We start from the raw sequence: 13,182 nt of genomic DNA on the forward strand, positions 1-13,182 counted from the left end.
TAAAGGCTTGAAATATGTAGCACAGAACAGATATGACAAGTTAAAATCGAGACTAAGTTAATGTGTATGCATGCTGGGCAACTTAGAAGGGAACTGTCAAAACTTTATGTATTAATTTTCACCTTTGGTTTTTTTTTTTTCTCAGAAAGACAGTGAACTCAATGGTGAACTCTGGTGTCTAACTTCCTTAACTGAAGCAACCTTAATCCATGAATAACCTCTATTTTAGCTAGAAAAATATGCACTATATATATATATATAAAATATTTAGTCAGTGTAGTTACTTATCTTTTAAACCTCTTGTCTCCCTTGGAAAAAGGGTTTTAATGAGATGTCAAATTTAGGAGATACAAATACATATGTTTAACTTAAGTAACACTTTAATTCTGCTTTTTTAAAGTGCTATAATGTCTGCCTTTATTTATAAGTGTCTTTAGACTGATGCAGCTGTCTCTACTATAGGGAGGTAAACACTTCCCTTAAACATAGAACAGGCTGTAGTAACTTCCTGATTTTACCTTTTCATGAACCTAAAAGGGCTTGATAGCTTTCTAAAACCAGAATCAGTAAAATGATGTGCAAAATGCTTAAAGCAGTTTCTTAAGCTACTTCTGAAATGCAGCAATTGCTCTTTAACTGCCACGAGACAACTGATGCGAATAGAAGAATATTGACTTCCACCTGCTGTTTGCGCCCCAGGAAAGTAGTAGCTCTTGTTAAGATGTGGTCTTTATGAAGGTTTGGTTCCTCTCCCATCTCCATCTGCAAGCCAGAAAAGATCCTACTACAGGACATTTAGAGGTAATTGGTTGATTTAGTTATCAGGAACAGAGCTGTGGATCTCCCAAAAGATTAGAAACAGACAACTGAATAACTTAAGGAAGAAAGAAAGCCGTAGGAGAGAACAACTGCAAGAGTATCATGAGTTGACAAATATGATGAGAAAAGACAGGTGGAAAAACACGTGTGCAGAGAACAAGAATGCCGTAAGTAGTGAAAGGATTTTATTTTTATTTTTGAAGCAGTTGGCTCTATCCATGTGTTGCTTTTCTTTATGGTATGTTGACAGTTCTTTTTTGAATGACAGTGGGAAGAAGGGTAAGAGAACACTGCATTTCTAATCATATCTTTATATTATTGTTCCTATTTCTTACTTGAGGCTGGTTTAACAACTTATTTTCATCCTGGAATAAACCTGAAGAAAATCCATTCTTACAGCATCAAACTCTATGAAAAGTTGGAAGAAGAAACTGGACAGGTAAATTCCTTAACCTTTAAAGTATTACTTCAGATCAATACTAAACTTGTTAGTAGTCTTACAGAAAAGGTTACAGTCGACAAGTTGTTTATGCATATGTTAATGACTATGATAAGGCTCCCTTCTTATTGAAATATTTTCTCCAGCCTGCATATCTGCGCTGTAGTCCAGTGGTTAGTCACTAAATATTTTAGATGTTTTCCCAGATCCCTCTAAAGTTTAAAGAAATGTTTTTCATAAAACAACTTGGAAGCTCAGCAGGCTGAGAGTCTGAAACTTTAGCTTAGTATAGGATTTAAAATAGCATCAAGAATCTGGAATGAGGGGATTGGTTATGACACATTCCTGTTTTAAACATGTCCATGGGAAGATGGCTGCAATTCTTCCCGTCCCTGCCAGGGACGTGTTTTTATTTAGCGACTTCAGGAATGGGTGTGAAGTGGAACACCCAAGTCATCTTATTTATCTGGCATTGCTCAGCCATATAGATTCCCTTTACTAAACTACATCCTCGCTGTATTAGTCTACAAACTTGATAATTGTAATAAAATGTGTTTTTCTTCTTTCTACTGCTTAGCTTGATATTAAAGCAAATTATCATTGTGAGTTTCACTAGAAGACTTATTCAGCCATATTAATGTGCATGGAAAAGGTGAATAGTGTATACCCGAAAGTGAGCATTTGGTGTCCAACTATATAAGGGTTTCTACTTTATTAAAAAGACAAAAAAGGCGGATGATTATCCATTGTCTCAGTAAAAGTGTTTAGTCAGTTAAATTTATTCTGCAGCACCTCAACAGGAAATTATACAGATGATAGTCTTTAATGTAAACTACTATGTATTTGTTTTTTTGAAATGTATCTGATTCTATTTTAAAAAGAATATGACTGCATAAATTCAAATATTAATGAAATCTTCATAAAAATAATGGTATAATGACATTCAATAAAAGCTTTTTACAAGTCTTTTGAAGATAGTATGTATTAACCTAAGAAGTTATTTTATTAACTTTTTTAAACCTTTCTTTGTTCTTTATAGTTTACATTTAAGTAAGTCCTATTCCTTCAAGGGCGTATAACTTATTTGAATCTCTTTTCAGTGATGTTACTGGCAAAATTTGTGTAGACTTCCCATAGCATAGGAACGCAAATTTATGGAGTTAAGTAAAGATTCTTTCAGTAACTCGTTTTTGCTTTTTGTTTTAGGCTGTAGGGTTTCATCAGCCTGGCAGCATCAGAATTGCTTCAACCCCTACTAGGGTGGATGAGTTCAAATACCAAATGACTCGTGCTGGTTGGCATCCAATAGAGCAGTATCTAATCACACCTGAGAAAGTACAAGAGCTGTTTCCCTTATTGAACATGGATATGGTAAAGAGCCTAATTTTATGAAACATTACTTCCATTACAATTAAATATTGATCTATTGGATTTGTAGGTATAAGGTCTGTTTCTTTTATACAAATTGTACAAGAAATTCTTGGGTTTCAGCCAAAAAAAGATGCATTATAAACTAAAATCAGACTCACATACATTTTAGTGCATACTGTATGCCTGTGGGCATAGCATTAATTATAATGTATATAAAATTATAATATTAAAGCATTTGAACCTTTGATTGCATGGGAGAACTGAGAAGTTTTACTTACGTTGGTTAAGTTGGATAGCTGTAGCCCTGATATTATTACAAGTTTCGAAAATTTGTTTTGAGATGACTCCTTAAGTTTTATTGCATTCAGGAAATAAAGCATTTTAAAAAAAAAAATAGTTAATATTGATAAATTTTAATTTCTCTCATTTTGTGGGATTTTACGTCCACTTAGGTTTTAGCTGGCCTGTATAACCCTGGAGATGGTCATATTGATCCCTATTCTCTCACTATGGCCTTGGCTGCAGGAGCCAGAAAATATGGTGCCCAATTAAACTATCCCGTTCAAGTGACTAATCTGAAGTCCCAATCAGATGGGACATGGGAAGTTGAAACTCCGCTTGGAACAGTTCGAGCAAAGAGAATTGTGAATGCTGCAGGTAGGATTTAACATAAGCATCTGTATACTCTTCACATTTACAAACTAGCTGACACAGAGCATCTGTACTGAATTGTGTGTATTACAGGAATAAGTAATATATGCATGTGAACATTCACTTGATTTATGGTAAAACACACTTTGCAGATATTACTTTACAGTATTGTGAAAATTCAGCTCTTACATTAATTGTCCTTGATTAGGCATTATGAAGACTTCTTTCTGACTTCTTTCTGACCAGCAGGTACTAGTCAGACTGTCCTCTTAGATTTTAGTAGCAGAAGAGACCTTTACTGGTCTACAGTAAGTTGTGCAGAAGAGAAGCTACTGTCTATGCATATCATCCTCTAAAATCTTATGAAAGCTACTTAGGAAGGGAGATGAGATGTTCAAATGAAGTAGAAATGCTTTCACTGTTTTTTCAGAGAATGAAGATTTGCAGTAAGGTAATCTTGCTTGTTTCAGTATTATCTTTCTCTAAGACTTAACTCTATCCACATATCCTTGAGGCAGAAGATATTTGTTGCCATTTTAGTAGTATTTTAAACATGCACTTGGCTTAAAAATAAATTTTTTTCATGTCATGGAAGTTTCCTAACTCCAAGGAGTTTGTATTTACAATGCAGTTTTTTATTCTTTATTGTGTTAAAGAAGCTAAACTGATGTTTCTGCTGCAATGAGCTTTTTTGCTTGCGCTTGTGTTTTCCTGAACAAACTGATAGGTCTAAAAACCTGTATTCAGTTTAAAAGTCACTTATTTTAATGCTGCTTTATACAAGTTATAGAAAAAATATATTATTGGTGAAACTGTTGGCACCACCTATGTGAAGCATGCCCTCTACTCCCTAGTAGGAGACTTTATGTTTTCAATTGTTTGAAAACATACTGAATATATACCATTTGGATGAAATTTTTGCAGACTCTCTTTGTCTCAAACTGAATCACATTCTGTACTTCCCGGATGTGAGTCTTTCATACATCCCATCTCAATGAATGATCAGGCTTTAGTAGGAAGCTGTGGTGGCTTGTTCTCTTGAAGTTCTCTTGAGAGAACTTGCTCTTCTTGCTCAGATGGGACAAGGGAACTGAGAGCAAGGATATGTCTTGATAATTTCATTCTACATCTGTGCAGTGGAAAAGAAAAAAGCACCTATTATCTAGTGCAATGCGGATAAAATGGAGAAGTGGAATGAGATAGGGACTCTTCTTGTTGGGGGTAGACAAACCATGGCTGGCAATTGAAATTCTGAGTGAGTTCGACTGGAAGAGGAATAGACTGGGAGAGTGAAATGCTTGGCAAAGGTTGCTGGAGGTAATTGGGAGCACTGGCATCAAGTAGAACACTTACATGCTAGAGGACTTGAGGAATAAGGAAGCTCAAATCAGGAGGGACTGTGGTAATGGCAACAGTGGGAACGACACCATGGAAAGGAATAGTAGAAAGGGATTTGACATATTTCATTAAGGGAACTGGAGCTGGGGCTTTTTGGACAAAAAGGTTAGAAGAGGTAATTGAGGAATGGTTGTGTTTGAAAAGCTGAGATTGAAAACTAAGGCTGCCTGAGCTGTTGGAGCATGAAAGACTGATGGAGGAGCAAGGGAGAGGTACATGGGAGTAGATTAGAAGGAAGTGAAGGCAGGTGGGACAGGATTTGACAAATGAGAGAAGCTGATTTGCCTGCAGAGACAAAACAGCTGGAGAAGAATACAAGGACTGGCATAAGAAGAGAAGAGTTTGAGAAGCAATAAAGAGCACATATGGGACAAGCATGAATGGGAAAGCAAGAAGATTGGGAATAGAGATAAATTTGGAGAGAATTGGATAAAAGGACTGAGCTCTGGGAGGATGAGCTTTGCTGGGTCATCTTTCTTTTGATGTCTTGGGTGTAGACAGCACTGTTTGAGATCATTTCAGGCTTTCAGTAAAGGGTGGGAAGGGAGGAAAGGCGGGGAGACCGTTGAAAAGTGTGTTTTCTCAATATATGCCTTCCATACATAGGTGAGCACCTGCTATTGCTTATAAACCTAGCTAAAGTAGGAGAGATCTGTAAAAGTTCACCTTGAGTCACATAATGACATTCTGGAGAGAAAGAGGACTAGACTTTTTAGAAAGCAAAAAACCACACCAAGAAACCACATTAAAACAATTTTACTTAGGTCAGAAAGTCAAGCACTTAGAAGATGAGAAGCATCAATATTTGATTGCCTTTGGACTGTCAGTTCATGGTTTTCAGATATTAATTATGCTACAGCATTTGGTTACAAAATAACAAGCTCTCTAACTAATAGGATCCTTATGTCATTTGTTACACAGTAAGGATATGTTGGTCTGGGAGTCATCCCAGATTGTGGAATGGAAAGGCAGTTCTTCTGGCAATCAGGCTTCTTATTTAGGCCACAAAGTTCTAGGCACTTATTATTGCTAACTATTGGCTCTTCTTCATATGGATGAAGTATCACAGATGTAGTAATTTCCTTATATTTTTGTAACGTAGTTATCTTTTTTCAGCTTACGGATCAAGCTGAGATTAGACAGAGCTTTCAGTAAATGCTTTTGAAAGTTTATTTGCAAGAAATTGAATGCCCTCTTGTGAAATTTTTTAAGTCTTTTTTTATTATTTAAAAAGTTATTAAACCAACAATATAGTTATTTCTCTTGTGTAGTTAACTGTTCAGCCAAAATAGACATTTGAATCATATAATGCTTAACATTCTGGCTAAGGATGTGAAATCAATACTGCATAACACATATCTGTTTTAAATGTTCTCTCAGCTAACATTAATTCTTCTTCTCAGCCTTGCCTCATTCCACTACAGATCATGACTGGTATAATTCAGAGCTCATATTTTAGGCTCATGTTGCAGTATGAGCAGATAAAAGTATATCAAAAGGCTTTCTGCTTTCTCTCTCCCCCCTCATCCCCCAAATGACATCTGCTGTGGAACTGGAACAAACTAGTTTCAACCAATCCTTAGCTGTTCCTTATGTGAGATTTCCATCCTGGAAGGAAGCAGATGCCTAATAAATAATCCTTGACATGAACTAACTGATACAGAGCCTGCTAAAGTGATTTGCAGCCTATTCATAATGGAATGTTTCATTAAAGTATGCAAAAATAGTGAGTTTAGCATATGCATCTATGTATATAAGCACACATTTGCAGACCCAAACAGGTCCAACCATTTATATATACATAGTGATGGAAGATTTTCTTTTTTTGAAAACAAGTGATAGTCAGATTACATAGTTCAGCAGATATGCTAAGTAATACCACCACTGAATATTTCAGCATCAGATGTTTGCAATCTCCACAATTTAATCTTCACAAATGTCCTAGTGATAAAATTTATACCTCAGTTTATCTCTGCTCTGCGCGATAGGACTTGACATCTGCTTCCAACGAGAGTTCAGTTTCAGAGAACGTATTCTACCTTTTGCCATTTTTCTGTTTGGAATAGCTTTTGCATATTGTTCAGAAATTTTAAACAAAGGAACTCTAGTATTTTTCATTTAGTATATGTCAGCTGTTGTTATTCTAAGCTATTAAATAAGCACTTATCATAAGTGTGATTTTTTTCAGAGGTACAAGATTTGATTTTGAGCAAAACTAAACTATTTGCCTGTAATTCAGAAGCAATTTAAAATCATCTGTGTTTGTAATGTACTGCTGCTAACTTAGTGGCTTAGAAATTTAATACTATTTTGGAAGAAACAAAGTTAACTATCAAAGACCTAAAATTAAGCCTGACATTGTTATTTTCTTTGAGGAGGTTGAATATGCTTGCTGTCTGTATTTTCTCTCTGATTCTGTTTTATTTACTAAGCAAAGTATTGAATAGAAGCACCTTCCCAGAGCATTATTTCTTTTCCAAATATCTCTTTAAGTCCAAGCAATTTTGGCAGGAAACCAGTGCATGACACCAGAGAAGGAATTTTCTGCTACTTCACCTTTCCTTCTCTTTGGTGGATCATTTACAGACCTTACCTTAAAATAATTTTCTTTTTAGGTGACATGGAAATGCCCAAATAGAAAGAAGTTCCTTAAAGATTGTTAGCCTCCGCTTAAATTTACATCTGTATTTGTCATGTTTAATGGAGGAAACCCTTGCAGATGTGCTAGAAATTCAACTTCATTGGAATTTGTTGGTTGTTTTTGGCGTAAGGGAGCATAAATCAAGTTTCAGTAAAAGATGTTTGGATCACTCCGTGTATGACTATGGCATGATCTTCCCTGAGCCAATTTAACTGACTTAAGTGTTCTGTCAGTGAGTCTCCTTCAAGTGTTGAGGATGCAATTAAGAAGCAAAAGCCTTATGTATTCTAAATGCAGAACAGATACTGATTTTTAGTATTTAATAGGCAAGGTCTTTTAATTGAACAGATCGAACTCTCACTGTCATGGATCTCCTGCTGCCTTGCTTTAGCTGGCTGTCGGCAGTTGTCAAGTGAGTCACCACAGAAAACATTTCCCTCAGGTGTTAGACTCTGATGCTGGTTTGTAATATCAAACTGACACCCTTCTGATATGGGGGAACGACACAAGACCAGCACAGCCCAGCTCAACTTTCCCAACTGCCCTGGCTTTAGCCCATGCCAAGGTGAGAGGATACATTCCCAAGTTAATGTCAGGAAGCAGCGCGGGACAGCTGCTTCCTGTAGGCCAGGGAGTCAAGGGCAGTAACAAGGCTGGCAGGGCAGGGGCTGAGGCAGTACGGGCACAAGGAAAGGAGCAGGACAGGCCCAGAACCAGCAGCTGGAGTCAGCCCATAGTCCAGATCTTCAGACAAGCTTGCAAGGATGAGGCACAAACAGATCCGTAGTTACGAAGCCAGGCTGAGGCCAAGGCGGGAAGTTGACCCACAGGTCGGGAACATGTTTAGTGATGGTAACCAGGGTCAGATACTGCCCAGTGATCAACAGGCTGGACCACAGAGAAGAGACTGGGCTGAGGTCAAGCTGGGAAGTAGTCCACGGATCACAGTCTGGATCAATGAGGTCCTTGGCCAGGCACAAGCATGGTTGTGACAGAGTTGTAAACAGGCATACCAACAATAAATCCGGCTCAGACAGGTTCTGAAGGCCCTGAGCTGACCTGAAATGGTCTTTTGAGCCACTGTCTCTTGGGCAGTGGTGTGGGTGCAAGTCTCAGGTGAGGCTGTTCAGAATTATTAATGCCTGTTAGTGTCCTCAGGGCCTTCAGAGCTAAATTTTGGGCCGATGTTAGACAGTATGAAATTGAAGAGAGAGGTAGGAGCATTTGGGTAAGACAAGTAAGCAGCAAAACTGAACGAAATCATAAGCTGGGCAACATGAGTGTAAGTCCCAGGAGAAGGGGCAGCTGCGTTAGGTAGCAAATCTTGCTGGAGATATTTTTTCATAAACAGTTTGGAGTCAGGTGGTTACACAGGAACCAGGCTGACCTGCCTTGTTTTCCTGCATGCCATACAGCACATAGCCTTTTCTTTGGAAGGACCTGCTATCTCTTCCTCCTCTTCCATTTTCCCTTCCCCCAACTATCACTCCCAGACTCCCCTGAAACTCCTGTTTCATTGATTTTCCCCCTTCATTCCTACTACTGAGAACCTCCACTTCTTGATCTAAAGAGTCAGGAGAGTAGAGCTGAAGGATGCTCAGAGCAGGTACCATCCCAGTCAGTTGTAGCTGCCTGATTCCCGGGTTTATACGTTCCAAGCTCACAGCAGAGGTGAGCCATGAGGTAGAGCAGCCCAAACTAGCAAGTTTGAGAGTTAAGTGGCTTCCACTCCTTGGCTTCAACATAGGTAACTCAGTAAAGTAATGTGTCTTACCAGCTTAGTGTTAACAGTGAAGAAGTAGGTCTTCAACTTACACCTACTAGTATTCATGAAGGACCTTGAGCAGACTTCAGGGACAAGGAAATTGTTGCTTGCATTTTCTGGTCACAGTCTGTCTCAGAACTTTTAAATGGACAGGTATGGGAAAGCACGCTGACTACTCACTAGTATAAACATCATAGTGAATGGATTGCTAAGTGAGAGGCATAATTAATGTGAGTCACATGATGCATGCGAAAGGAGAGAAACTTAAATTCTTGAGGTTAGCTGACTGAAAGTACTATGTTGCTCTGTTGGGGTGTTAGGACTTGACTGCTGTCTTGGGAAAGCATACTAACTCGTTTGGTTGATAGTAAAGGGGCTAGCTTAGCACTTACGGTGTGAGCTAGTTCATTCTGACTTTTAAGTGACTCTGATTTTGCTAGGACTGTTTTGCAGACCTCCCTTACTGAAATAAACCATGGAGTTTGTGAGACTGTTAATTAAATACTCTTCTGAACTTCTAGAAGCCTAATTCGTATTTTAACATTTTTTTAAAAATATCTGTATATTAGAATAATATATGGCAGTATAATTTGGAACAAGGACATAGAATTATAGAGGGAAAAGTATACTGGGTAATATAAAAAATAATTTGAAAATTAAAAGATTGGAGAAAAAAATCCTTTGTCACGTTGCATAAAGCACAGTGCTTTCTGCAAATGTTTTACTGTTATCTTCCATTCACCAAAATTAGTGTTTGAATAGTTCTGTTTTGTTTTTTGTCTTCTCTAGGCTTCTGGGCCCGTGACATAGGCAAGATGATTGGCCTGCAACACCCTCTCATACCTGTTCATCACCAGTATCTTGTGACATCAACTATCCCTGAGGTGAAAGCTCTAAAAACAGAATTGCCTGTAATTCGTGACTTAGAAGGATCATTTTATCTAAGGCAAGAAAGGGATGGTCTTTTATTTGGTCCATATGAAAGCGAGGAGAAGATGAAGCTGCAGGACTCATGGGTAACAAATGGAGTCCCACCAGGTAATTAAGAACACAAAATTTTTAAACTTGATGAGCACTAATGCTCGTTTCAATGTGTATAAATCCCAGCCCAACATACTGCCTTATGTGGTAAAAAGTAGAAAATATTTGTAATGCATGACTGTAATGCAGAAACTTTTTTCCAAAGAATAGTTGTGACTAATAGTGAGAGTGGATAGGAATAAAAATGTAACATAAAAGAAGCCTATTAGGAATAGGCACAAAATACAGGTCTATAACATAGTCTTATCCTACTCTTCGACAGGTGCCCATGTGCTGTGATTAGGTGCAGTCACCAAATCTGTGTTATATAGTCATTTGCATCTGAATAGGGATTTTTCGAAGCTACAGTTTTCTCTAGCATACCACCAGGGGCTCCTTATTACCTTTTGCTGTTCAGCCAGAGGTAATTTAGGAGCACAGGTTTAGTAAAGGAATGTCTTAGACAAAATACTGTGTTCAGATATAAGGGCAAGAGAGCTGTAGATTCATTCAGAATTATTGTTCAAAAAAATCCTAACTATGTCGTACTTCTGCTTATTAAAAAAAGAAAATAAATCACTGTGTTATATCTAGACTCCAGCTCTCCATTCACTTCTAGATGGAAAGTTATATGGAGTCAGTAGTGTTGCTGGTTTTTTTTTTTTTTTTAAAATGTTTCCTAAGAAAGAGCAATCAGTATTGTTGGGCTTTGGACTGCACTGTCACAGCTTCCTGAAGTTACTGTCTCCAGAAGTGTCAAGTCTCTCTAGAGAGTGATGTTCAGTAATGCTTAGAGCCCAGACTGAAGAGTGAAATACGCCCAGAAATTCACTGAACACCGTAGAAATCATAAACTGGCACATCTTTCTTCCCTTCTCTAAATTGTTGGCATACTGAGAAAAATAAGTTGGTATTACTAACACAGAAGGAAGTTTCTGGGTTTCTCCACTTCCTTTCTACTTTGTTGCTAAATTTGTGTGACCTTAAGTTTAAACAAATATGTATAAAGGACAATACAACTTCAGTCACAATAAACTCGATCCTGCAGGTAACCTGGGATTTATCCACTTTTCTCACGTAGGATGACAAAGGCTTGAACGTACTCACTGATGAATGCCACATGACTTTTATATTTGTAGTGTGCACAACTGTATCTTAAATATAACTATTCTCAGTGTAATTAAGTATATAATAAGAGCCAAATATTTCTGCAGGTTTTGGAAAGGAACTTTTTGACTCTGATTTAGACAGAATAATGGAACATATTGAGGCTGCTATGGAAATGGTCCCTGTTCTGAAAAGAGCAGATATCGTAAACACAATTGCAGGTCCTATCACCTATTCTCCAGACATTCTTCCAATGGTGGGACCACATCAGGGTGTCAGAAATTACTGGGTAGCTATTGGTTTTGGGTAAGTAAATTCTTCATGACAACTCTTCTCTGTCATGTTGTTAAAATGTCAGGTAAAGCTTTGCACATTTTTATGGGTTTGGAGGTTGTTTTGCATGTATTTTATGTAATCCGTAATTGAAAATAGTCTTAATTACCACTTCCTACATAACAGAAGCTCTTCCTTCTTTCTTACGACTTCTTCATAACTCTCACATTTTTAAAAATTTGTTTCCTCCTTTTATGAAGCAGCAAGAAATGGATAGCACACGGTACTGTCTGTGTAGCAAGTTAAATGCATAGAAGTGCTGAATTCTACAACACACTTCCCAGGTCATTTTATCTATTGCTTTGAATTGTAGTGGGTTCAAGACTTGGTTGGCGTATGCAGAAGCTGGTGTCACTGAAGGTGGGCAAGATAGTGTTACATGGAGAACTCTTACTATGAGGTGTTAACTTTCAAAGGTAGAGTTGAAGGCATACTGAGCAGAAGGCATTGCCAGCATACTGGGTGACTGACTGCTCTAGGGATATGAACACTGGTTCTAGTACTGGTAGTGGTTCTAGCTGTTGAAGGTTGAGCTGAAAAATTGTGTTGCTGGGTATTGGAAGAAAGCAAATGAAGAGGGCAGTGTGACAACACGAATGAGTTTTTTACTGCTATCATTCTCCTGCCCATTATGATATTTTCTTTGAATGTGATTTATATTTTATATACTGTGGCTGCACCAAAGTCAATGGTAAAACCCTGACTGACTTTAATTGTCTTAGTTTGACCATTGATTCAAAATGGATAGAATGAATGGAATACAATTCCAGGCACATGTTGTTGAACGCGTTGTGTTTACATTGTTTTTCCAATTGCCCAATTTGCTGTTCAAAATCCAGCTCAGCTTTTTCCAGTTTTCTTTCAATCCAAACCAAACAAACCCTCGGCTCATAAGATAAGGCAGTTATCGCTAACGTGCTTTCTGAGGCCCTCACAATAAAAAGGTTTGTTAATGTTGCAATGATTCATTGTGAAAGGTATTCACCTTTGCAGCTTGGAGGGTTTTTTTTTTAAATGTTATCTTATAGTAACATTTGCAGAACTTACAGTTACAAAAGTGGTTTGCCTAGTCCTCGTTCACCAAAAAAGGCTGTTTAAGTTCATTACTCTGCTGACAGACTTTGGAGCCTGTTTCTCTTCACTGGTGTCAATGGGATCAGAATCAAAATTACGTTCAGGAAAAATTGAAGACCAGTGTTATATGTTTAAGTTTCTTTAAACCACTTATTTCAATAATTTTATTAATCTCTGAGTGTTTGGACACAGGTTGCAATTATGTTGCTGTCCTTGGATCCCTTTGTCTGCTTTTCAGGGACTTTTGACTCTGTTTTATGCTTCTGGGTCACTGCAGTGTTTCTACCAGTGTTGTAATTTTTTGTGTGCATTAGCAAATCCTTATCTCACAGTCAAATAGCAGGGACATTGTGACAGAGGACTTAGTGCTGTTAGTTTAGAGGAGTTTTATTATCTAAAATTAGCAGCTTGCTAGACATTTTAATGTGCAAAGAAGTTAAGTATAGTTAGCAGAGCTTGTAACACTGATTATTATTAAGGTTGCTCAATGCTTCCTATTTTCAGTTACTTATAACACTGAAAATGTTAACAAGAGTAGGCTAGAAGTTTATTCAGAAAAGTTTA

General features: G+C 37.6%; 1 protein-coding gene across 1 annotated transcript in view; it reads left to right on the forward strand.

Moving 5' to 3' along the window:
- The window catches only part of LOC104498368 (dimethylglycine dehydrogenase, mitochondrial-like), a gene marked incomplete at both ends in the record, with an annotated part of 16,239 nt that extends 4,722 nt beyond the window's left edge, over positions 1–11,517 (forward strand). The window contains 5 exons of the mRNA XM_010141727.1: positions 1,160–1,258; positions 2,465–2,629; positions 3,082–3,286; positions 9,874–10,122; positions 11,319–11,517. Coding sequence (XP_010140029.1) covers positions 1,160–1,258; positions 2,465–2,629; positions 3,082–3,286; positions 9,874–10,122; positions 11,319–11,517 — 917 coding nt within the window. The remainder of the gene's footprint in view (positions 1–1,159; positions 1,259–2,464; positions 2,630–3,081; positions 3,287–9,873; positions 10,123–11,318) is intronic.
- Positions 11,518–13,182: the final 1,665 nt, after the last annotated feature.

The sequence above is a fragment of the Buceros rhinoceros genome, unplaced genomic scaffold (assembly GCF_000710305.1).
Source record: "Buceros rhinoceros silvestris isolate BGI_N320 unplaced genomic scaffold, ASM71030v1 scaffold42638, whole genome shotgun sequence".
Classification (NCBI taxonomy): domain Eukaryota; kingdom Metazoa; phylum Chordata; class Aves; order Bucerotiformes; family Bucerotidae; genus Buceros; species Buceros rhinoceros.